General features: G+C 39.5%; 1 protein-coding gene, 1 long non-coding RNA gene and 1 pseudogene across 3 annotated transcripts; 1 reads left to right on the top strand and 2 right to left on the bottom strand.

The window, feature by feature from the left end:
* The first annotated feature begins 1905 nt into the window (after positions 1-1905).
* LOC122058703 lies at positions 1906-2556 on the top strand. Its single transcript, XR_006133881.1, has 2 exons — positions 1906-2274; positions 2414-2556. It is a non-coding gene; the product is annotated as an uncharacterized LOC122058703 (long non-coding RNA).
* Positions 2557-3965: 1409 nt separating this feature from the next.
* On the bottom strand, positions 3966-7001 carry LOC122059440 ((-)-germacrene D synthase-like). Of its 2 annotated transcripts, XM_042622224.1 has the most exons (7): positions 6744-7001; positions 6338-6611; positions 5864-6236; positions 5505-5723; positions 5105-5243; positions 4613-4861; positions 3966-4356 (listed from the first exon to the last, which is right to left on the bottom strand). In XM_042622224.1, exons 1-7 carry the CDS (start codon positions 6882-6884, stop codon positions 4060-4062), a joined length of 1692 nt encoding a protein of 563 aa, XP_042478158.1. In that variant the 5' UTR covers positions 6885-7001; the 3' UTR covers positions 3966-4059. The 2 variants fall into 2 exon arrangements, with proteins under 2 accessions (XP_042478158.1, XP_042478159.1); XM_042622225.1 differs by lacking the exon at positions 4613-4861 and having other exon boundaries at positions 6744-7000.
* A 6700-nt stretch (positions 7002-13701) lies between these two features.
* On the bottom strand, positions 13702-15514 carry LOC122059832 (annotated as a pseudogene).
* Positions 15515-26830: the final 11316 nt, after the last annotated feature.

Consider the following 26830-nt stretch of genomic DNA (forward strand, 5'->3'; position numbering starts at 1 on the left):
CCTATTGACAAACTTTAATGGATTTGGAGTTTATTGTAATATTTGACATCCTATTTTCCCTCTTACAAACAAATGCTGGAAAATATTTCAACACGTAAAATTTTACATCCTCGATCCCTTCTTCCTCATAGATTATGGACCCTTCGGTCATCCTCGGTGCTGGTCAAGGTTTTAAAATTTGGATTAATTTCAATTGATGTCGATAAGGATTGGATTGGGATCGGTCTTAACCTTGACTAAAAAAAAAATCGATAGAAAATTTTAGCTTTTTAGACCAGTTTTCCCTTATTACACCAGTGGATTGGTATTGATTGACGTCAAAGATCGATCTCAATTAATACCGATCCAATCCAAGTGATCTGACCAAATCGGTCTCATTTTTAAAACCATAGTGCTCATTGTCGAAGGCGTAATTGCAAAACGGAAGATTATAAAGAAGTAGATGGGCAGGTTAACATCTAGGGTTCGACTTTCTTGCTTCAATTGTTTATATTGGCATAAATATCTATGGCGCCTTTCTCTCTCTTGTTTTCCTCATACGGGAAAATAGCTGTAGTTAGGGAACTTGTTCTCTTTCAGGGAGTGTGCCTCTGCATTTGGGTGTGCAAAATGATCACCACACCCTCCTGATCGTGGTCAATCCTTATGCATGTGCTATATTGGCTGGGCCATTGGCACAGGTGCATGCTCTCAGAAAGAGTTCATTTTCACCTGTGTTCGAGCTCCGTGCAAGTGAAGGCAAGTTCGGGTCATGAGGGCCAAATGGGCACCTCTACTGTAGCATCCACTTGGTCCACTTGGATGCCTGTGTATGTGCTCCTAACGTGGGCAAAACATCCTTACAACAAACCTCGTCCTGATTGAGTTCTTGCCTAGCTGTGTAGTGTAATAAACTAGCATCTCCTGGTCTATTTCTCCTCCTACAAAAATATAGATATATGTCATTTCGTAGGAAGGGATTGGGCTACGAAAGGGGTGGGGTAGGGCTGAGCTTTTCAAAACCCTAACCCAACCTTGGATCCTTTTAGTTTAGCCTAGGCCAACCCTGGTTGGCCCTAATCAGGCCGGGCTAGATTGGGTTGGCCCTGTTATGCCAGCCAAGGCTGGAAATGGCTTTGATTGGAGCTAACCTTGGTAACCCTAGTACTTTTAAAAAATTATCTTTATCTCAAGTCAACTCACCCTTCTATTACATGAAAAAATATATGCAAATCCCTTTGGCTCATGTCAAACATATATATTTAACCCATGTTTAAAAACACATAATTATCACAAGTAGAGCTTATAGTAGAACCTAACTAGGGTTGGCCCCGGGCTCAACCCGAGGCAAAGCCCTAGCCTTGGGACTGAAATCTTCAACCCTAGAAAGGTTTGGGCTCAGGGTGCATCCAAGCTCACAGGGACAAGCTTGTACCCTTAAGAGAGGAGGAGAGTGGAAGTAGACAGACACTGGAGGCACTTTTTTACATACATTAAATTGATCATAATGGGACTCAATAGTGAGCATTTGTCATTTACAGATACATATCCAATTAATGAGAAAATCATATTGGATCAATGAACAAGAAGGTGATGTACTCTTTCAGCACTTGAGCGGCATTACTGTATCCATCATCATGTTTATATATGACATCCATCATACGCGTAAAATTGACAATCTGCATCAGAAATGGCATTAATGGAACGGGACTCCTACTTGGTTTGATGCACTCTTCGTTTATATCTTTCCATGCCTTCTCCACTCTTCTATGAAGCTCATCACATGCCTCTTGCTCTGTCACTCTATGTTGTTTCATATAGCACTCAACACTCGAACAAACATCTCCTCTCGCTTGCTCTACCTTCATTCAAATATTAGAATTCAATGTTAGATTGTGGGTCGAAACAACCTCTCGAAANGAGAGAGAGAGTTAATGGGCTTCAGCCTAGAAACCTATTGACAAACTTTAATGGATTTGGACTTTAGGCCCATCATCATATTACCCTAATGCCTAATGGATCATGAGCAAAACCTCTCTGCCACCCTTACATGGAGCCCACCAACTCTCAACAAAGAATTCACACAGTAGAGGTCCAAGGGGATGGAGACGAATTGTGATCATGGTGGGCTGGATGGACATTTTGGGCCTTTGGACTCTTCCAGTGTTTGCCTACATTTATACAAAGTCCAAAACCACAGTCGGTCCATAGCAGACTCTTTTTGTAATTGAGCCCAAGTCCAAGCCCAAGCCCAAGGATGCTGCTGAGTGCGCTCTCTATGCCGCAAATGTTGTGGTAACTTGCAATCAATTCCATCTCTTCCGTTTATCGCTGTTCACATCTTTTAGTGCGCGTCCTTATTCCGTTTGTTTAGAGATTCCTTCCCCGTATCTTCATTGACGGGTTTTTTAAATTTACTGGCTTTATATTGCAGGTTATGGTTGATGTATATATGTGGGGTAACGGGTTGTCAAGAAGCTGTGAGAGTTTTGGTTTTTGGTACATAAGCTATGAAAGTTGAAAGCAAAGAAAAATGTTTTCCCTCTTGCAAACAAATGCTGGAAAATGTTATTGTAATATTTGACATCCTATTTTCCCTCTTACAAACAAATGCTGGAAAATATTTCAACACGTAAAATTTTACATCCTTGATCCCTTCTTCCTCATGGATTATGGACCCTTCGGTCGTCCTCAGTGCTGGTCAAGGTTTTAAAATTTGGATTAATTTCAATTGATGTCGATAAGGATTGGATTGGGATCGGTCTTAACCTTGACTAAAAAAAATCAATAGAAAAATTTAGCTTTGTAGACCATTTTTCCCTTATTAAACCAGTGGATTGGTATGGATTGACGTCAAAGATCGAACTCAATTAATACCGATCCAATCCAAGCGATCTGACCAAATCGGTTTCATTTTTAAAACCATAGTGCTCATTGTCGAAGGCATAATTGCAAAAGGGAAGAATATAAAGAAGCATATGGGCAGGTTAATATCTAGGGTTCGACTTTCTTGCTTCAATTGTTTATGTTGGCATAAATATCTATGGCGCATCTCTCTCTTGTTTTCTTCATGCGGGAAAATAGCTGTAGTTAGGGAACGTGTTCTCTTTCAGGGAGTGTGCCTCTGCATTTGGGTGTGCAAAATGATCACCACACCCTCCTGATCGTGGTCAATCCTTGTGCATGTGCTATATTGGCTGGGGCATTGGCACAGGTGCATGCTCTCAGATAGAGTTCATTTTCACCTGTGTTCGGGCTCCGCGCAGGTGAAGGAGAGTTCTGGTCATGAGGGCCAAATGGGCACCTCTACTGCAGCATTCACTTGGTCCACTTGGATGCTCGTGTATGTGCTCCTAACGTGGGCCAAACATCCTTACAACAAACCTCATCCTGATTGAGTTCTTGCCTAGCTGCGTAGTGTAATAAACTAGCATCTCCCGGTCTATTTCTCCTCCTACAAAAATATAGATATATGTCATTTCGTAGGAAGGGATTGTGCTGCGATAGGGGTGGGGGTAGGGCTGAGCTTTTCAAAACCCTAACCCAACCTTAGATCCTTTTAGTTTAGCCTAGGCCAACCTTGGTTGGCCCTAATCAGGCCGGGCTAGATTGGGTTGGCCCTGTTATGCCAGCCAAGGCTGGAAATGGCTTTGATTGGAGCTAACCTTGGTAACCCCAGTACTTTTAAAAAATTATCTTTATCTCAAGTCAACTCACCCGTCTATTACATGAAAAAAGATATGCAAATCCCTTTGGCTCATGTCAAACATATATATTTAACCCATGTTTAAGCACACACATATTTATCACAAGTAGAGCTTATAGTAGAACCTAACTAGGGTTGGCCCGGGCTCAACCCGAGGCAAAGCCCTAGCCTTGCGACTGAAATCTCCAACCCTAGAAAGGTTTGGGCTCAGGGTGCATCCAAGCTCACAGGGACAAACTTGTACCCTTAAGAGAGGAGGAGAGTGGAAGTAGACAGACACTGAAGGCACTTTTTTATGTACATTAAATTGATCATAATGGGACTCAATAGTGAGCATTTGTCGTTTACAGATACATGTCCAATTAATTAGAAAATCATATTGGATCAATGAACAAGAAGGTGATGTACTCTTTCAGCACTTGAGCGGCATTACTGTATCCATCATCATGTTTATATATGACATCCATCATACGCGTAAAATTGACAATCTGCATCAGAAATGGCATTAATGGAACGGGACTCCTACTTGGTTTGATGCACTCTTCGTTTATATCTTTCCATGCCTTCTCCACTCTTCTATGAAGCTCATCACATGCCTCTTGCTCTGTCACTCTATGTTGTTTCATATAGCACTCAACACTCGAACAAACATCTCCTCTCGCTTGCTCTACCTTCATTCAAATATTAGAATTCAATGTTAGATTGTGGGTCGAAACAACCTCTCGAAATTCTAAGGGTAAACCGGCTGCATAATTCTCTCTCCCATACCTCGTACATGCAGGAACCTCATGCACCAGGTACACTTTAGATATATATTTATGCACCATGCATCACTGATTTACTTATCGGTCAATACTAAACTAATATGGTATTAGTGAAACGGCTATGAACCCTAGATTTTTGGTAAATAATTTAGGTTTTATTTACCTTGTGGGATGCAATATCATCCATAAGCCGGCATATTAATGACGAAGCCCTAATAAGTTTAGGATCATCAATGGCCCAGTCTAATGTCTCCTTTGTGACAATATCTCCCATGCAAACAAAGGATGTGACTATAAGCATAGGATAACCACAGGAGGTTAATGCAATTCCCATATACTCTTCAAACGTTGGAATGCATCCTTCATTAAACCATAAGGCTTCTATTAAGTATGATCTGACCTGCCTCTTCATCTGGAATAAAACCAAACAATTAAACATGATTTTAGGTTTTAACATTAATTGTTAAGAAAAGAAATGAATTCTAGTAGGATCTTTTTCTATGTGGGTTTGGTTCTTTGCCTATACAGTGTCAATCTGTAGCCATCTAAGAATGCCTGGACATTAATACCGTACATTCCAATTTTTATTCTTTATATATCAATTCATTAGCAAAAAAAAGTTCAGAAAAAGAATAACACAGTATGGATGACGCACTGCCTCTATTGCATAATTAACTCGATAAGATTGTCCTTTCTTTCTCAGATTTTCCTTGATCTCATTGTAAACATCTAGAAGTGCAGAATAAAGTGCTTTCATGTATTCGGGAAGTTGCTCCATGCCGCTTATGTCCCACCTAAAAAATTGAACATTCCATTCAAACTATGAAGTTCACTTTAAATCAACAGAGTATAATTGTGTGTGTGTGTGTATATATATATATATATATATATTCTAAATAAATAAATCTAAAGGGAAAATAAGACTAAACTTATGTTGAACACTTTCACTTGAGTTAAAGCATATATGTTTGGCCTGGATACTAGTCCTTAGCTAAAAAACAGGAGAACATATATGGATATAGACAGCTAAACATACACAAGTATATGTCTCAAACCTGTCAATTGCATCTGTGAAGAGCTTAAGTTCTTCAAGTGTGCCATATACATCGTAGGTATCATCAATGATTGAAGTCATGGTTATAACTTTGGTTAAGATCATTCTAGCAAGAGAGTAATGTGTCTCAAAATACACCCCCACTATCCAAAAATAACATTCCACGAGTCGGTCTCTAGCATAAGGGAGTTTAGTTGCAAAGTCTAATTCTTTCCACCATCTGCAATAGTATATATATGAACATGAGTAGTGTATATAAATAGTAACCCTATTATTTGTTTCCGTTTCACCTAAAATCTTGAACTGTAAGGGAAAGACTGAAAAAAGAAAAATGGTTACAATGACAAAAACTAAACCCACCTTGAGAGTTGGCTTAGCTCTTGCCGATGAATTAACTGCAGTGAATTGAAATCCAACTTAGCAAGCTTCAACAGAGTCTCATTCCTTGTCTCAACTTCTTGGTAAACAGAGATGTAATGCCTAGCTTCTAATCTTGGCATGCCCTTGTGGAGGGGTTGTTTCAATGCATGAATCACTTGTGTTGCAAGAGGAGGCTTTAAATCAGTAACTATAGATTTAAGTTGAGTGGTTGTGAAGGTCAAGGCTTCATCTAAAATGTCTTCTCCATGTACCCTGAGAAAAGTAGCTTCATACAAGCATAGCATGCCAGGCACATCTTTAATCAATTCCTCGTTGAAGCTGCCTTTGCTATCCTTGAACCTATTGAAAACATCTGCAATATCACCTCCCAACGGTGGAGGACACAAGATAGTGAGATGGATGACCATAGAAATACCAACAAGGTAAAACAAGGATGAGAAATTAAGGACTTACTGCAGAAGACATTATACCCTTGTTGGCTCAGTAATCGAAACCATAAAGCAATGGTGTAAAGATGGCTGCAGCTGTCTAAACCATCAACAGGGAGGGCATCATGCATCTTCTCTAACAACTCCTCTATCTCTTCTTCAAAGTGGTATGCCACACCAAGCCGTTGTAACGAATCAATCAAGTTCAATTTCTTTGATGGATCATTGGCATCAGCCATTAGCATCCTCCTTACTTCTTCTTTCAGCTCTTCAACATGCTCAGGACAAGCTTCATATACCTGCAATAAATGTATTTTGTTTTTACACTAAGTACAAAGAAACACAATTTTGAATTATAATACATAGACCCCATTCTTTTGGTCCCCCCTCTCATCCTCTCTCTCACTCTCTCTTTCTCAGTTGCAACTTACCATAGCAGGTGGAGCATATTTGAGGAATTGATCACCCCATATACTAGGATGGTAATTCGCCGACCGACGAATGATATCTGTCTTTGAATTCTGAACCAAATACTGGTGGGCAACAGGAGCACAAGAAAGAAGGGAAGACATCTTCCAAAAGGCAGTTAGCTATGATACCTGTATTTGCTTGAAACAAAGCAATTGTGGGATACAAAGTACTTGTGTCATCTAATATTTATAGGACGAAGGGAGGGCTCCCTCTATGCCCACTTGCAGTTTCAGGCATTGGAAAGGGCCATATTCTATTCTGGACCAATGATGTATCATCTTATGGGGCTCTGCCATAAATTGATATTAGCTGATTAAAATGACAACGGTTAAAACAGGCGTTGTTCTTTCTGCCAGCACTAACAAAAACGACATTTTATCATCTCATGACGATATCGTTTTTTCACCCCAACCAAAACTGTGGTTATCGTTTCATGAGGATTTTTATCAAGGAAAAGGTTTTGTTTTGTTTTTTGTTTTTTTCTGTTTTTTTTTTTTTTTCCCCTTATATTAAATAAGGACGAAAAAACGTTATCTCTTGATGCAGGTATATTTCTAAATTTTTGTTTGTGGTATTATGATCCACCATTGAATCAAATAAATCCCAAATTGGGCCAAATCTGAATCAACACCAATGCAAATTGGGGTATCTCTTGATGCAGGTTTAGTTTTTCTTTTTTGTTTCGATTTCATTATTTTTACACCGAAAAAAATTAACCCGAATTAAAACCAAACTAAACCAACCTTTTGACACCCCATTCACAATGATTTTCTGGATCAATAATGTATCATCTTATGGGCTTCACCATAAATTGGATATTAGTTGATTAAAATGACAGACAACTCTTCTCAGTCTTGACACATGCCTTGGAGATAGCGTTCTTTAATTAAAAAAAAAACGTTTTCCTTTAAAATAACCTTCATCACATAACAGCCACAATTTTGGTTGAGGTGCCAAAATGATATCCTCCTGAGATGATGACACTAGTTTTAGTCGGTGCCATTTTTTTTTTCTTGTTGAATTATTGAAGACAGGAAACCAAACTCGTTAATTAGGATAATATTGAAATACAAGCATCTTCCACCATACATTAAGAGAATCACAGCTTATTGGGTGGGCCCACCTATCCTCGTACCTTAATACATAGAATCTTTGTGAAATGATGGCCACAGTTTTTATCGAGGTGACAGTACAAACATCTCTAGCCATACATTCAGAGGATCAGAACAATTAGGTATGCTCATCTATCCACCTAACTTAATCCACAAAAATCCTCATGAAATGATAGCCATTGTTTCCCTTTTTTTATTTGAATAGCAAGGGCATGATTTTGAGAGAGTGGACAGTGAGAATCTAATATAAAAACTAATAATTACTGCATAATATATATATATATATATATATATGAAAGAGAGTAGAGAAATAAGGAGAGAGAGAGATGATGACATGAGAGTTTAATAAAGATTTTTTTTTTTGACTTAATAAAGAAACAAATATTTTAAATATTAGAGAGAGATGATGGCGTGAGTTTATTTTATTTTTTTTATAGATGGAAGAGTTAAGATTGAGAGATTGAGGAGGGTACCAAAGAAATAGAAAAAGTGATAATGAGGAAATTAAGGCATTTAAATTTGAAAGAAAGGTAAAATAGTCTAAAAAAGATTAGCCACGAAACATGAGTATGTGCTTTTATATAATACTATGATAGTATGATATGATGATATTATCCTATCATTTACCAATATATATATATATATATATATATATCATACTATTATATTTCACTTGACAATTTTACATTTTCTTCTTTATTATATTTTTTCTCCATTCTTTTTTATTTTCTTCAATTGCTGGTACCCTTTATATTTTTATAATTTTTATAATACTTAAATACTCTCTAATTGGAATTCTTTTACTACTCTAATATCTTCATGTCACGTCCCTTCTCTATCTCTTTCACTTCCCATTTTTTGTGAAACTCTTGCCCTAGGTACGTAACAAATAACAGAACTGAAAATTCCAAGATCGAAACGTCTCTTTATCTGAAAATCTAAACGGCAAAATCAAACTTCTGATTATCTATTCAACCTCATCAACTAACCTGTGATGAAGCCTTCTCGATCTCCGATGAATCTCGTTCTAACTATCCCTGGATGAACACAATTTACTTTAATTATCTATTTGATCTAATCAACTAACCTGGGGAAAAAATTCTTTGACTTTACAAGTTGCATTAGATCCGTTGGAAGGAAAAAATCTTTGAGAAAGACTTGGATTTTTCTGTCGTCAAGGACTTCAACAGTAACTCCACTGCATCTTAAGTTTTTGTTTAGTATTTATCTTCCAATTTGAATATGAAAAAAAGTTAAAATTTTAATGACCAAGTGGATACGATTCTTATTGGATTTGACACAACAAATGCTGGAATCTGGGGATCTTCTTATTAGTTGGGATTCTATGTACAACACCTAGCAGAGTTTCTTAAATTAGTGTTTCAATCTTTACTTTTATTGGATTTGATGTAACAAATGCTGGAATCTGAGGATCTTCTTATTGGTTGGGAATCTTTTTGCTACATATATCTAGAATAGTTTCTTAAATTAGTGCTTAAATCTTCACTTATTTTGGATTTGATCAAATGGCTTGCAGTTTGGAAGAGGCCATTGGTTTGGCTTTCAGATTTGTGATTGGGGGAACCAGTGATCGATCAAAGATGGCTGAACTTAGAAAGGAGGCCGAAGAATATGATTATCTCTTGATGCTAGACATTGAGTTCTTTATTTGTCCTTTTTTCTCATCACCTTTTTATGAAATTTCTCTTATTACTCAGAAAGCCTTTTCATCTCTTTTCATAAAGGTAGCTCCAATCCTGTTACTGATCAAAATTTAGCTTTCACGACCTCAGATATGACTTCACTCCTAATCTACTCGTGCGGTGTTGGACATTTCTATTATCCCATTCTACAATGTCTAAATCCTTCTTCCCATTATCATCAAACCTCCCCTCCCCAAGTCTCTCACTTCCTCCTTCATGAAACCCCTTTCTCCCTCCTAATCCCATTCTCTCTCTCTCTCTCTCATATATTTCTAAAACTCTTTCTCTAGTCTCTCTTCTTTCCTTTCATCTCTATTATTCTACAACCAATATTGGTGGTGGTTTTTCTGAAATTGCAGTTTTCCAAGCACTTTGTTTCTTTGTTCCTGGTTACTTCACTGGTATTAGCTGGATAATATTTTCTTCATTTTTTAGGTCGACTCCATTTAGTGGGGAAAAGGCTGAGCTGTAATTTTGTTTCTCCATTTTTTGTTTTTTTGAAATTACTAATCCAAAGAGTTCAGGACTCTCATTACAGATTCAGTTCTCTATTTGTCTTTAATGTTTCTTATTTTCTTCATATACAGGTAAGTTTTTGGAGTTGTCCCAGTTCACAGTGAAAAACACATCAGTGATCAGCCGGAGTAGATTTTTGTACCCATTTCCATATCCCCATTTAGTTGGGATAAGATTATAGTTGTTGTTGTTGTTGTTGTTCTATATGCTCATTTACAAAATCTTGAGGAAAAAAGTTGTATGAGAAAGTACTTTATCTTCCACTTTCATTCATTTTCAATGCAATCTCAGTTTAAAGCTGCAAATTATTTTCCTTAACTCATATTATGGAATGGTATTTTTATGACCGGTAAGAAGGTAAAGAAGACAAATGCCCCAGTTACACAGTTTGTTTATTAGGGAATTCTAAACTACTGGATGTTGAAGATTGCCTATATGAGGAGGGTGAGGATGAACCAAGGGTGTTTATATTACTAAGCTTAAGGAACTCAAAAAGGTAAAGATTTCACATTGTTCTGTGCAGTTTTACTAGCAGGAGTGATTAGAGATGGAGAACTCGGAGAGAATACTAGCAGTTGAACAACTTAACTGTTGCATCAACAGTTTAAGAGAGGCAGCATTGTGAAGAACCTTTGGAATAACTTAATTTCTCTGTTTGTTAGGATCTAGGAAAGAACCCTTGGAACTAATTTCTCTGTTTATAAGAATGTAATGGGTTTGGCTTCACAATTGTAGACGACTTATGATGGTGTTTATACCTGATAACTGGTTGGTGGTATATGAGTGTGTGGAACGAAGCACGGTTGAGAGAGAACAGAGGCAGCAACAAGTAAGAGACCGTTTGGTATAGTTCATAAAAAACGTTTCTAGCTTTTTTTCGTGTTAATAGAACGAAAAAACGCTGAAAACCGTTTGGGTCGATTGGGTCGCGTTTCAGTTTTTTTGAAACTGTGACAGTCGAAAAAAACGAAACTGGGTCGATTTGTCGAAACGAGGGAAGGCTGTTCTGTCGGCCATGTTTCGTTTCAAATTAATATAATTTGAAACGATCGTTCCCGATTGTCCGCGATAGAGAGAGGAGAGCAGGGAGGAAAGAAGAGAGAACCAAGTTTCGAACTGCGATTTCTCCACCTCAGGTAACTTCTTCGCCTCTTCTCCTTCTTCTTCTTCATTTCTTCATTTCTTCTTCTATTCAACCTCTTCTTCTTCTCACATAGAGGTATTTGAACAAATTTAGGGTTTTTTTTCTCCTTCTTCTTCTTCATTTCTTCTTTTCTTCCAGAGACAGAGATCGATAAGCTACACAAATTTCTGGTTTCGAACATCTTTTGGAACTCGCATAGGGAGAGGAGAGACTGAGAAACAGGAGCCCTAAGCCCCCTTGTGAAATCTCCTCTGCAGGTAACTTCGATTTCGGCTCTTCTTCTCCTTCTTCTTTTCATCTCTTTTAACCTCTTTGTTCTTCTATTCTAACCTCTTCTCCTTCTTCTTCATCTATTGTAATCACAGAGCAGGTATTGGGACAAATTTTAGGGTTTTTCTGGACTATCTATCGTATAGCTCATACAGAGAGGTAACGTCATCTTCTTCTCTTCTCTTCTATTTCTTCTTCTTCTCTTCTCGATCTTGTATAGCATAATTTCCTTATCATATAAATCCTTCATGGGATTCGAATCAATTATTTCAGAAGACAGTGGACATCATGACATCAGTCCCTCTTATATGACTCTGCTTCCACGCACAGCGTGATTGGATTCCTCCCCTCACCAACTGTTCTCAAACCAAATTTTAATGTTAGCTCCTAACTGTTCAAGTTTTTACAAATAGTACATGCACTTCTGCCCTCCTGCATTCTAGATGGCTTGTTCAAATAAATTCTCTATTTCAATTATCCAAGAATGAGACACCAATTTGAACTTTTCCTACAATTTAGCCAAAATCATTCTGTGAACTTTAGCGATGACAGGGTAAGAACAAATAACTTAATTAACTTCAATGATAAGTCATGAAGCTGCCTTATTTCCGAACTATTGAGCAATATATGCTACCTCTAAGTAAAGTCCCTGCAAAGAGTTGACAACTTGTGTGTGTATGCTGAGTTGAAAAGCATGTCTTGTCACAAAGACATATGGAGAGATTTATGTTGGAAAAAAATACATTCTGTGGTGAAGATACGAGACAAAGATTTGCTGCACAATTGATTTGGGACTCTTGGAGATTCTGTCATGTACTCCTGTCTCACTTCCCAGTTCCCATGCATGGCAGCATACCAGAACAGAAAACCCTTTTCAATCAAGAAACATGGAAACCTTGTCTTTAAGTCTGCTCTTATTCTTCACCAAAGGGAGAGATTTATGTTCTGCAGTGAAGATGTGGAACAAAGATTGGATGCACAATGACAAATATTGTGTCATGTATTCCCACCTCACTTCTTGCGCATGGCAGCATACCAGAACAGAGAACCTATTCAATCAAGAAACATGGAGATCTTGTCCTTAAGGCTGCTTTTCTTCTTCACCAAAGAGACTACTTCTGACTCAACATTCTTGCTTTCACTTTGCTTCTTGAATTCATAAGCCAAGATCTCCTCGGTAGTAATTTCAATCTTTTTTTCCTCGTTTTGGGGTTTCTTGAGCAGTGGGCCTAAAAATAAATCCAACATATCTTGAGTAGGGTCCCCTGTTCTTCTGAGATCAGTGATTATGCTTTTACTTATTGAATCATCCTGATCCTTGAACCCAATCTTGCTTAAATTAAAATTTGAACTTTCTGCTGGATTATTGGATGATCCCCTGCTGCTTTGAGTGCACTTCAGAGAACCACCTGACTCTATCTCTATGCTAGAGAAGTTGGCTGCCAGAGGTTGGGTTACTGATGTGGCTTCTTCTCTTTCAGATGGTTGATTGTTGATATCATTATCAGCTTTGACATACTGCACAAAAAAATTGTAGCCAACTTAAAATTCTTCTATTTTTTAAGCTTGATGCTAGTTTCTCCATAACATAATCAAAACAGTCATTATAAATCATGATGTATCAACCAGCCATCATAGGGATAATCTCGCAATGAATCCTCAAGATTGGTTTTATTTATTTATTTATTTTTTTTCAGATGCTAGAAAGAATGATTATATGCCTACAAAAATTTCTGATGCCTTTGCATAAAGAGTCTTATATTCCATTTTTTTTTCCTCCGCATCCTATTTACCCTATATATTTGGATTACTTTTTTATTACTAAAACTTTGAGTGAGTAGTTTTGTAAACCCAAACTCAATTTTGGGTATTTTTGTTAAATTAAACTTTAAGTGGGTAATTTTGTAAACAGAAACCTAATTTTGGGTAATTTTGTTAACTGAAACTTTTAGTGGGTAATTTTGTAAAGAGAAACCCAAAAGTGGGTACTCATGTAATTTTCCCAGCTTTAAAAGGTATAATACATTTAACACGTATTATAAATGTTTAATACACTTGTAAAAATCATGTTTTAGATGTATCTATAGAAATATATCCAAGAATTTTTTTTTTCAATTAAATGTTTGGATACACATTTAATATGCGACTTTACTAACTATGGCTGGGACTCACACAATGTTAAAAAGGTGTCTATATATAATAAGTTTAATTGCTTGAGGCATAAAGACCGTTGTGTCACACAGGGAAAAAGGAGAAACACCAAAAACCTGAGAATGAATCACTGGGAAAAGGGAATGGAAATCCAAACTGTTGTGGGTTTAAGGCATTTTAACTTAGGAAGAGTAACTGATCTTAGCAAAATCAAGACACTTGTTCCCTGTATGAGCCTTGTTCAAAAAGTTGCTCAAGTAATCTTGAAACAAGACCCCATTGTAATGAGCCATTCCATTCTTTTCAACCACTTGAGGCAATGGTGCAATCTTCGCCGTCATTTGAGGGATAAAAAAAATATAGGGCATGAAACTCTTGATTGTGTGCTTGTAGTTCGAACTCCGTGTTCTGCACTCTTGTATTTGTCATTGATCAATATCTCGCACACCAGATGGAGAGAATGAGAAAAACCCTTAATTAGTGAGAGAGAAAGTAATGATCAATATGCCCTAGATCTAGAATATTAATTTGTTGTGAATGTTAACAATAGTTAATTTTCCCCTTTCACACATTGCAGTAGCGGGAGCCTTGTGCATTGGATTGCTCTATTTTGTTTTATAACAGCTGTGAATTATCTTATTGACTCGTCACATTGACTTGGTCAGTCACATGTCAATTTGACTCAATTCCATTTCAAGTCTTGCCGATTTTTGAGTTTTAGAGCTCTTATGGTTACATACCTGAAGGCTATCCCCAACATTGATCACCAGAGCTCCTGGGACTGGTAGAATCTGTACCCACTCTCCCTCATTTTCGGCATCTCTTCCGTCTTCCATTTTAACATACAAACCACCAGTCCCATCTTGTAGCAACACTGTGAGGATACCCATGTCGGAATGCCGGCCAGCGCCTACAGTTAGGTCTGGATTGGGACATGGTGGGTAGAAGTTCATGTTACAGAATCTGGCACCAATATATGCATCAGCCATGGGGTCATCAAGCTTCACTCCAAGGCTCTCAAATAACACCCCCACTATCTTTCTCACCATCTCTGATGTTGTCTTTAGGTAGCCGAGTTCAACTTCCCTGGATAATGATGATTAAAGGCAAGAAATGTAAAAATAAATATATAACTTTGGGTTTTGCTTTGTCACGCTCAGCCTAGCTAACACCATAATGGATCCAGTTCAAATAGTTTAAATACAATAGAAAAAGAAAAAGATGGTCCATGCTCAGGCCAAGAAAACTGAGCTAAATCAGTTGGGCTTCAGGATGAACCCATCCCTCCCTCCCCTTGAATTCTTATACAAGATACGATAATTAATAACATGCCTAAACTTAAGGTGGAAGACTAACCTGAGTTCTTCTAGCCAGTATTTCATAGCATCATCCTCAGAGGTATGAACCATGATCCAATAATCTATCCACTTCAAAACCTTATCCTTCTCTGTACGACAGCTAGGGGTTAGGGCTCACCCCCTTCAGATGCACAGCTTTTTTCTCTGGTGGTTGATTAAAGAACCGGTGAGCTGCATCTTCAATCTTCAAGACCCTCAAGCACTTCTACTGGCACACCAAGTTTCACCACTTGGAAGAACCCAATAGTTTCCGCAGCCCTGGTGAGAACCTCAACAATTTTTCCATGGTCAGGGCCATCAAGCTCTGAAAGGTCGATGGGTTGTGCTAGATGTGTTCCTGCATCTTCCTTTCTTATTCTTTCTTCTAGAGGTTGGATGTACTCATTAGGCACTTATCTGCACGCCGGAATCAACGAGACCCTTGACGCTGTTACCCCGCCGGACTACAAAGTTAAACAGCGAGTTACCGTCGTCCATTTGAGTTGGAAATTCCTATAATTAAAGGTGTATGTGTGAGTGTGGTGGATGACTGCGTGAAGACTGAAGAGTGCCTTTTTTCTACCCAAAAAAAAAGGACGACCGAAAGAGTGCCTTCATAAGTTATTAATTTATAGGGCCACACCAGGGATCGGTTATTTCTATGTTGAAAGGCAGAAGAAATCATACTTTTTTTTCGGTTATTTCTATGTTGAAAGGCAGAAGAAATCGGTTAGGTTTCGGTTTAAACGGTGCGAATCGATTCGGTTCACATTTATTTGACTAAAACCATAATCGCACCATTTACTAAACGGTTCTACTTTCTGAAACCGTGACCGTTTAGTAAATGGTCACGGTTTCCACGGTTTTTAAACGGTGTCGGTTTCACGGTTTTAAACGGTCTCGATTTCAGTTTATTCCATACGGTTTGTAAAATGGTTCACAATCGGTTTAATATAACTTGCAACCATCTCTAAACTAAAGATCATAAGCTTATCAAAAAATAATTGGCAACCACAAATAAGAGATTCTATATTAACGATGGTATGTCTTAATTTGATAATCTAGTGTTATTTCTTTGCATGGTCATTGTCAAAAATTTAGAACTAATATCATACAACATCCAAATCTAGCCTTCTACAACATAAAATATTAAAATGACAGGTGTATCAGCCAAAATACCCCATCTATGATAACATAATAACATAGTAACATATATGGATTACAAGTTCATGATCTAAAGTCTAAACTTGAACTGAATTACCTATGGGCACTTAATTTAATTGTTAATAGTTATACGGATTATTGCCCCTTCTTTATTTAATTGTTATACAGATTAATCGGATTGGTTTAAACGGTTTGATTTAAATGATTTCAATTCGGTTTAAAACCAACGGGTTCCGCGGTTAAAACCGACCCAATCCGTTTAGCTAATCGGACTGAAACTTGAAACCATAACCGCATCATTTACTAAACGGTTTTATGATTTCGGTGTAAACGGATCGGTTTGGTTTTGATAAACAGTTTCAGTTACAAATTCACATTCTTAGTGGGGGGAGGGGGTGGGGTGTTTCAATATATTTATGGTACACAAAAGTAGTGGTGTCAAAAGTCTCATCTTTTTTTGGATGAATAACATTTTATTGAAAAGGGAGGAGGGGGGGGGTTCAATAAATTTATGGTCTGTACAAGTAATGGTGTGAAAAATTGGATGAATAACAATTTATTGAAAAAGGGAAGGGGGAGAGGAAGGGGGGGATATAGAATATTGAACGAAATTTGGTTGCTGCCAAGGTTGCATTTAAGTAGTTGCAATCTTGCTTGTAATCAAAGAAATGTAATTTTGAAGGGTAGTTTTGAAAATACTAAAATTTGGGAGGATATTTGTGAACCCAAAGGGGAAGGTGAATTATTCTATTTTTTTTGCTGCAATCGAGGTAGTAGCCAAATTTTTTTCAAAAAATCCTATCACCCAAGTCAGATGATATCGAGTCAACACAAAGGGTGTACCCTAGCCACATGGGGAAACAAAATAAATAATCAACAAACATCAAAGATAGACAATATGGAACTTGCAAGGACTTCACAGGCCAGGTTAAGGCAGCAACACCTAATGTGTAGCAAAGTAGGCTTTTCTATGAGTATTCATCCCAATCAAGGATAATGAATATTGGCATCTACCAAAGACATCCAACTGAATAGTCTTAACCATGCTTCTTCTTGTCCTCAATTTGTTACTGAATCTCCTAAAGTTTATTTCCCTTCACAAGCGATACATAGTTACACAAAAGGCCAACTTCGCCACATCGCCAATATAATCTTTGGCTATCCAAGTTGCCTCTAGAATAGCATAACTAATTGCACCGAACTTGGAAGAAGAGCAAAGAAGACGAATATCCTCCAAAACTTGATTTAGCCTACTTAAAGACTAATTAGCTTGAGCCACCAAATATAAATGTTTTATACCTAGCCTATGACTCTATAAGGCCCGATTAACTAAATGTCAAGGTAATTATGAGGTGCTTTAAATTGGTGAAGACTAATTAAACTTGACTAAAATCAATTGAGACCGACCGGAGTTGTGAGCAACTCATACACAAAGAAAATAATCTCTAGTCTTATAGTACAAGGTTAAGTGAACATTACTCTTATTATACAAGGTAAGGAGAGATAGAAACAAGAAAAATAAATAAATAAATAAAAATAAAAATTATCATATTAAAAATCTAGTTTTGTGTTACTATCATCCATATAGAAGAAAAAAGAAAAGAAGAAAAAATGTCATCCGTAGGAGAAAATAGAAAAGAAGACAAATTGTCTTCTGGTGCAATTATATGATTTGACATTTTATGTGTCGATCCCATGGTTCTAAATCTTGGATCGGTCAGTGTTGGTTGGTTAAGAATACCATCAATCTTGATCGATCTTGATCTTAATAGTTTCATTTTCAATACATATGTATGGTCATGGATGAAATAGTAATAAAAAATTAAATTAAAAATAAAAAAAGGTGCAGATTTATTAAATATGAGCTGATTCAGGCCAATCTGGATCGATATCAGAATATATCAGTCTTGATCGATCTTAAGTTTTAATTAGAACATTAGTCGATCATATTCTTAGCATCATAATTAAGCTATATCTAATAATTAATCCTCCATCAATTCCATATCTATTAATCCAATTAGGGAGAGATTAATTATTTATAAGGCCACGTGAAACTTGGTAGAAAAATAATATGTTCAGGTGCCAAATTAGAGGAAAACTTCAAAATTTTAATCATATACAAGTTCCATTTGAGTCAAGGTCAGGGTTAGAATTTTCAGGCCTGACCCAGGGTTGGATTGGATTGGGATCCAATTGAAGGGACTCAAGGTTGAGTTGAGATTTTAAAAATTCCCGTTCTACCCAACTCCGTTGCAGCTCTACCTCATTTACTCCACAGATTGGTTAAGTATAAGCCAAAGAAAATTTACTATGGGGTAAAACAAATCTTAAGAAACTGATTAGAAAACTAAGGCATTTAAGAAGAAATAGTATTAAATATATAAAACGGGATGAAAAAGTTCCACATGTAATGAATCATTAGATTATGTTGACTTACCAAATTTGATATGTGGGTCATCAGAAGATATCCTATATGTACAATGATTCATATTGCAAAAAATCATCACTCATGTGGTTCATATGAAGGAACTCTTTATGCTAGGCAAGTAGCACTATTATCAGCATGGCTGAAAAAAGTAGGGCATCGTTAGATAATGTTCCGTTTCTGTCGTTTTTACGTTTTCTTGTTCCCAGAAGCAGAGAAACAACCTAAAAAGCGTTCGATAAAGTTATTCCGCTTCACCCGTTTTTAGAAACATAAATCAAAATTTATGCCTATTTACAATTCTAAAAATGATTTTGACATTGTTTCTTCGTTTCTAGAAACGAAGAAGAGAGAAAAAAAAAAAAGGCTGTTATGTCCAATAAATCTCTCAACTATTTAAACCTAAAAAGAGGCAACCGAACCCTCTCTCCCTTTTGGGCATCCGATTTTACTATTGGGATTTTTAGGCTCCGTTTGGTATCGTTTAAAAAAAAAAAACATTTTTGGAGTTTTTTTCATCCCAAAAAAAGCGTTTGGTATACTTATGGCCTGTTTCGGTTTTTTTGGAACAAAAAATGAGAAAAAAAAAAAAAAGAACTGAAAAAACCAGAATGGACGGAACTCCCTTTAACTCCAAAAGGGAGTTCCGTCTTCCCAGTTTCGTTCCAATTTACAAATAAAGGGAACTATCATTCCCGATAAAAATCTTTCGCCTCACTCTCAACACTTCTTCACCCTAGTTTTGCGCAAGCCCTCTTTGGTATTATTTTACATTTCGATTTCATTCACAAAAATGGTTTTGGTTGCATTTGGTATCATTTATGTAGCTTGGTTCTATTTTAAAAAAAAAAAAATGGTAAAACATAAAAACAAAAAAGAGATCAAGAGTCATTTATGTGTTTTGGTCAAATTTGATTTTCAGCTATTTTTATGCTGAACTTTAATGAACACGTGCTTAAAGTCCCACTATGAAGGGGTAAAGTAGTCATTTGTTTTGTAATTAGAAATCCAAACCCCTTATTCCCTATTGTTCAATCCAAAGTAGAGAAAGAGAGTTATAAAGCAGATTTAAGGGAATCTCTTCACCCATTTATTCAATAAATTATTTTGCACATAAAGATACCAAATATTTTTCATAAGAAATCATTTTTCTCAAGTAGTTACCAAAACCATTTTTATGTTTTAAAATAGTTTTCATTAATGATTTTTTTTAATTAAATTAAAAAAAAAAAAAAAAAGATATCAAAGGGTCGCAGAGAGAGGAGAGAAGCCACCACGCCGCTGCTGCCCTTGGCTCTCTTCACAACAGGTAACGCAGCCGCCATGCATCTCATCGTTTCCTTCTACCCTCTTCTCTGTTCTTCAACCTCATCGCCCTTTTTTTTTCAAAGTAAAAAAATCTGATTTGTCGCAGAGAGGAGAGACGCCGCTGCCGCCCTTGGCTCTCTTCACAACATGTAATGTTGCCGCCCTGTATCTCATATTTTCCTTCTACCCTCTTCTCTGTTCTTCAACCTCATATTGCCCTTTTTTTTTTTTTTTTCAAAGCAGAAAAACCTTATTTGTCACTGTTGAAATTGTATATTGGCATTAACATTAATGAGTGTACAATGGTGCTCTTATATAGAGATTACAATTATTGAGTTATAGACAAACTCTATGATCACATGTGGGATCCTATTCCAACTCTGCTGTCTCATGAGGTAGTATTGGACAGCAAGTAGTCTCTAGAGTTTGTGCTCACTAAAAATGCCTACAATGTAGGAGAGGTTGTTGAGTATGAGGATGACTCTAGAGCTTGAGTTCGAGTGGGACGCTAATTGCCCTGATACACCCCCTCAAGGTGGGGATTTGAATGGTCGAATCCGCAGCTTGTCCCGTAGAAAGGAGAACTGTGTAGAGCTGAGAGCTTTGGTAAGGATATCGGCTATCTGGTCATGGGTTGAAATGAACTGCACTTGAAGTTCCTTGGAGGCGACTTTATCACGAACAAAGTGGAAGTCAATTTCAACATGCTTGGTACGAGCATGAAAGACCGGATTGACCGAAAGGTAAGTGGCCCCAATGTTGTCACACCAAAGAATGGGTGCAATGGAAACAGGGATCCCTAATTCCTCAAAGAGAGAGCGAAGCCAAGTGAGTTCGGCGCAGGCATCAGCCACTGCTTTGTACTCAGACTCGGTGGAGGAGCGTGCAACTGTCTTCTGCTTCTTAGAGGCCCAGGAGATCAAATTAGGACCCATATAGATGGCATAGCCTCCTGTGGATTTACGATCCATACTGTCACCAGCCCAGTCAGCATCAGAGAATGCTTGTAATTGGAGGGAACTAGATTTGGAGATGAACAACCCATGATCCTTGGTTCCTTGGAGATAGCGTAGAATCCGTTTGACTAGTGTCCAATGGTCTTCGGTGGGGGCATGCATAAACTGGCAGGCACGGTTAACTGAATAAGCCACATCAGGCCTGGTGAGGGTGATGTATTGGAGAGCACCGACAATGGAGCGATATCTGGTGGGGTCTGAAAGAAGGACACCCCCTGTGGAAGATGCTGCAAAGGTGGTGGCCATGGGAGTAGTGACGGGCTTACAGTCAGTCATGCCAGCCCTCTGGAGGAGATCAGTGATGTACCGGTGTTGAGAGAGGAGGACACCATCAAACTGATATAGGGCTTCAATACCAAGAAAAAAGCTGAGACGACCAAGATCCTTGATAGAGAATTCTGAAGCAAGCTGATGAAGGAGAGTCTGAACATGAGTTGGTTGGTTCCCTGTAACCAAGATGTCATCGACGTAGACAAGGACATATGTGACAACAGAGCCCTGCATGTAGATAAATAGTGATGTATCGGTTTGGGATGATCGAAAACCGGAGCAAGTGAGGGACTCAGTTAACCTGTGAAACCAAGCCCTAGGAGCCTGTTTGAGCCCATAGAGGGACTTGTGGAGGCGACAGACATGATTAGGGCACAGGGCATCTTCAAAACCCTGGGGTTGAGCCATGTAGACTTCCTCAGATAGAATACCATGCAAGAATGCATTCTGAACATCAAGCTGACGAACAGCCCATCCGTTAGATATGGCCAAGGAGAGGACCGTTCGTATGGTAGTAGGTTTGATGACAGGGCTAAAGGTCTTATGATAGTCAAGACCAGGTTGTTGATGAAATCCTTTAGCAACTAAACGGGCCTTATAGCACTTAAGGGAGCCATCTGCCTTCCGTTTGATGCGGTACACCCACTTGCAGCCAACCAGATTCATAGTTTCCCTGTAAGGCACAAGAGACCAAGTACCATTTCGTAATAAAGCATTAAATTCATCAGACATAGCAGAAAGCCAATGAGGAACCTTGTGGGCTTGGGAGAAGCATGTAGGTTCAGTCGGGTCAGGTGAGGTGGTGGTAGAGAGGGTCAGGGGGTCAGCATAGAGATCGTGTAGGGTTCTGGTGCGACGGGGTGGGGTGGTAGAGGAGTCAAGGTTAGGGCCGGTTAGGGTTAGGTGAGGTGAGAAAGGAGGGGATATGGGAGAGGGTGGTTCGGGTAGGGGCGGGTCTGGGGTGGCAGGGAGAGGGATGGGTGGATTTGGGAGTGTAGGTAGAGGGCTAGGGTGAGGTTGAGGGGTAGGTATGTTAGGTGCAATGCCCCACGGGGGAGGGGTAGTAGGAGGGGGTTGGGTTGATGAGGATGGTGGTGCAGTGTGAAATGGGAAGGTAGATTCGTCAAATCTGACATGGCGAGATATATAGATACGACGGGTGATGAGATCCATACAACGATAACCATGATGGAAAGGGCTATATCCTAAGAAAATACATGAGGCAGAACGGGGTTCAACCTTGTGATGATTGTAAGGACGGAGCCATGGATAACAAGGGCATCCAAAGATTTTTAGAAAAGAATAGTCCGGAGAATTGCCTGTAACCAACTGATGGGGGGATTTGTTACCTGTGATAGAGGAGGGCATGCGATTGATGAGAAAGACTGCGGTTTCAAAGGCATAATCCCAGTAAGCCTGGGGAACAGCGGCATGGGATAGTAGGGTAATCCCAGTTTCAACAATGTGCCTGTTACGACGTTCAACTGTTCCCTGTTGCTCATGAGTATGAGGGCAAGATAACCTGTGTTGGATGCCCAACTTGGCAAAATAAGATGGGAGAGTACGGAATTCTCCCCCCCAATCAGTTTGAATGGCCTTGATGGAGCGAGAGAACTGACGTTCCACCAAGGCCTGAAAAGTACGAAAGGCAGAGTAAACATCAGACTTCAACTTTAAAGCAGTAAACCAAATATATTTAGTATGGTCATCAACAAATATAACAAAATAACGATTCCCATTTGAAGAAACTGTGGGGTGGGGGCCCCATACATCACTAAAAACCAAATCCAAAGGAGAGGAACTACGAGTACTAGTTTCACGTAGTGACAATCTACTAGCTTTGCCCATTTGGCAAGCAGAACATAAAGAAGGAGACTTCATGAGCTGATGACCAGGTAACATAAGACGAAGGACACGTTCATGAGGGTGTCCTAAACAATGATGCCAGCGACTGAAAGAGGAGGCAGAGGCCAGATTGGCACAAGGTGATGCTAGAACGGAATAGAGACCATGCTTACTGTGTCCAGTGAAGAGGGTTTGATTAGTCTTCAGATCCTTCACAGAGAAAAAGGAAGAGTGAAACTCAAAGTAAACATTATTATCACGGCAAAATTACTGAACAGATAACAAAGAACAAGTGAGAGTGGGAACATGTAAAATAGTAGAAAGAGAAAAGGAACGAGAGGGAGAAGAGATGGAAGCAGTGCCTATGTGAGATATAGGAAGGCCCTTACCATTACCAACCACAAGTTGGTTATTACCTGTGTATGGATCATACGAGGAGAATTGGGTTAAGTCAGGGGTGGAATGGTGGGTGGCTCAAGCATCAGGGATCCAAGAGGTGGTGAAGGATTGTGGAGGTGTGGGGTGATGGGGTGGAGGTGCGATGGTAGGGGGTTGAGGGGTAAGGAAGGGTGTAGTATGGTAGGTGTTGGGTTGAGGTGGTGGCCGATTGTAGGGATGGGGAGGGGTAGGTAGAATGACGGCTCTGGTAGGTCCCTGTGGGCGGTAGTAGCAAGTGTCTGTCTGATGATTAGTGCGTCCACAGATTATGCATGGATTATGAGCGAATGCATGAGAGCGACCAAATCCACTAGCACGACCACGACCACGGCCACGGCCTCGGGAGGAGCTTGTACCACAACCACCAGTGGAAGGAGGACCACGACCTTGGTGAGTGACATGGGCTGATGCATCGATGGCAAGATCAACAATGGGAAGGCATGAGTGGAGAAGGTTCTCGTGACTCATAAGGAGACCATGCATGTCGGTGTAGGAGATGGGCTCCTTTTGTGCCATCATAATGGAGGCAAGGGCTTGATATTCAGTGCGTAGGGCCCGGAAGATGTGGATGTTAAAGTCTTCTGATGGGAGGGGCTTCCCTACAGCTGCTAGCTCATCAGAGAGATGCTTGGCTCGATGGAGAAACTGAGTAATGGTCTCATCTGGTTTGTGAACTAGATTTTGATGGGAGACGTTGAGAAATAGAATCCTGGTTGTAGATGGAGAACTGAATGCAGCATGGAGTGCATCCCAAATCTCTTTGCTAGTGGTCCATCCAACTGCTAATGAAAAGGCTTCTTCAGAGAGAGAGGCGATGAGAATACTCATAATAAAAGCATCTTGTTCACGCCATGCCTTGGCTTTGATAGGGTCTTGAGGGCAACGATTGTCACCGGTGACATAGTCGAAGAGGCGTTGGCCAGTGAGATAGGGTATGACCTGTGTGCACCAATAAACATAGTTCTTAGATGTGAGTTCTAGAGATATCATATGATGAGCACCAGATAGGGATGTGGGAGGTGGGGATGGTTCAGCCATGGTAGAAGAGGGAGGAGTGTGTTATTGGAGATAGTGGGGTAAACGTGGGGAGGAGGAGGGTGCTCGGTGGAGCTTTATGCGGCTCATGATACCATGTTGAAATTGTATATTGGCATTCACTTTAATGAGTGTACAATGATGCTCTTATATAGAGATTACAGTTATTGAGTTATAGAAAAACTCTATGATCACATGTGGGAGACTCAAACTCTAATATTAATGGGGTAGGACTCTGTTAACATACGTGAGTAATGGACAGAAAGTCTATTATCACATGTGAGAGTTCTATTCCAACTCTGCTACCTCATGAGGTAGTCTTGGACTGCAAGTAATCTCTAGAGTTTGTGCTCACTAAAAATGCCTACAATGTAGGAGAGGTTGTTGAGTGATGGTATGACTCTAGAGGTTGAGTTCGAGTGGGACACTAACTGTCCTGATACAATCATCACAACACCTCAAGGGATGCCTCTAAATCGACCCCAAGACCATGCCATTCACCTCAAGTCGGGGATGATACTAGTCAACGTTCATCTTTACCGATATCCCAACTTTCAGAAAATAGAGATGGGGCGACTAGTATCCGAAGTGCTAGCAGCTGGTATTATACAATCCAGTATGAGTCCCTTCTCATCATCGATTCTTCTTGTAAAGAAGAAGGACTGGACATGGCAATTCTGTGTAGATTACGAATCCTTGAATGCAGACATGATAAGGGATCGTTTCCCCATCCCAATGGTTGACGAGCTCCTAGACGAGTTGTAAGGGGCGCAATATTTCTCTAAATTTTATCTTTGATCCGGTTACCACCAGATCCATGTGCGAGCTGAAGATGTGCCAAAGACCGCATTCCGCACCCATGAAAGCCATTACGAATTTCTTGTCATGACGTTCGGCCTCACTAATGCGCCTTCCACCTTCTAAGCCACGATGAACTTGGTTTTTCGACCGTTCCTATGACGATTCATCCTTATGTTCTTTGATGAGTTATTGGTTTACAGTCCCACGTGGTCCACTCACCTAGCCCATCTTGAGAAGGTCTTACAAACACTACAATCGCATGAGTTGTATGCAGAAAAATCCAAATGCGCTTTTGGGTTACGCTGGATCGAGTACTTGGGGCACATCATCTCTGCCAATGGGGTAGCCATGGATCAGAACAAAATATCAATCATGTTAGAATGGACTATCCCCAGTTCCGTGCACCAGCTGTGGGGATATTTAGGATTAATGGAGTATTACCGCATGCACGTGCAACGATATGTGCATATAGTAGGGCCACTGACCGATATGTTGAGAAAGGGGACAGACACTGCCCAACTCTCATTTGAGGAGCTACAAAATGTGATGACCTTGACACCAGTCTTGGCGCTGCCAGAGTTCTCTCTTCCCTTCACTGTTGAGGCTGATGCATCCGGGGTGGGCATTGGAGCCGTTCTATCATGGGAACGACATCCAATAGCATTTTTTAGCCAGAAGTTATCAAACAAAATGAAGGCAACATCCACCTACATTAGAGAGATGTATGCAATCACCCAATCAGTGGGGCGTTGGCGCCAGTACCTTTTGGGATGGAAGTTTACCATATTGACCGATCAGAAAAGCCTTAAGGGACTCACAAATCAGACCATTCGCACCAGAGCAGCAACGCTGGCTCTTGCGACTCTTGGGCTTTGTATTCGAGATAGTATACTGCCCCGGCAAGGACAAATTTGCTGCAGATGCATTGTCTCGGGTACACAGCGCGGCCGCAACATTATTCTCATTCTCAGGACTGGTGCCTGAATTCCTCAAACAATTACACAAAGAAGTAAGCACCAATGCCGAGCTAAAAGAAATCTGTGCGGGGTTGGAGGCAGATCCAGCCCACTGTGAAAGGTACTACATATGTAATGGGCTATTATTCTATCAACAGAGGCTGGTTCAAGCATCTGATTCTCCCTTAAGGGAAGCATTCCATAGGGAGTTTCATGCATCACGCATTGGGGGCCATGCAGGATTCCTACGTACATATAGTCGGGCGGCTGCCAGTTTCCATTGGAAGGGGATGCTAGCATATACTAAGTGGCACGTGGCTGAATGCCCCATATGCCAACAAATGAAGTACCTCATCACTTTCCAGGCGGGCCTGCTACAGCCTCTACCTATTCCCAACAAGGTGTGGGAAGATATTTCAATGGATTTTATTACGGGGTTGCCGGCGTCGAGTGGGAAGACGGCTATCCTTGTGGTAGTGGATCGACTAACAAAATATGATCATTTTTACGGCTTAGCCAACCACTTCATAAGCCACCAAGTTGCGGAGGTGTTTGC

This window comes from Macadamia integrifolia, chromosome 13 (assembly GCF_013358625.1).
Source record: "Macadamia integrifolia cultivar HAES 741 chromosome 13, SCU_Mint_v3, whole genome shotgun sequence".
Taxonomy (NCBI): domain Eukaryota; kingdom Viridiplantae; phylum Streptophyta; class Magnoliopsida; order Proteales; family Proteaceae; genus Macadamia; species Macadamia integrifolia.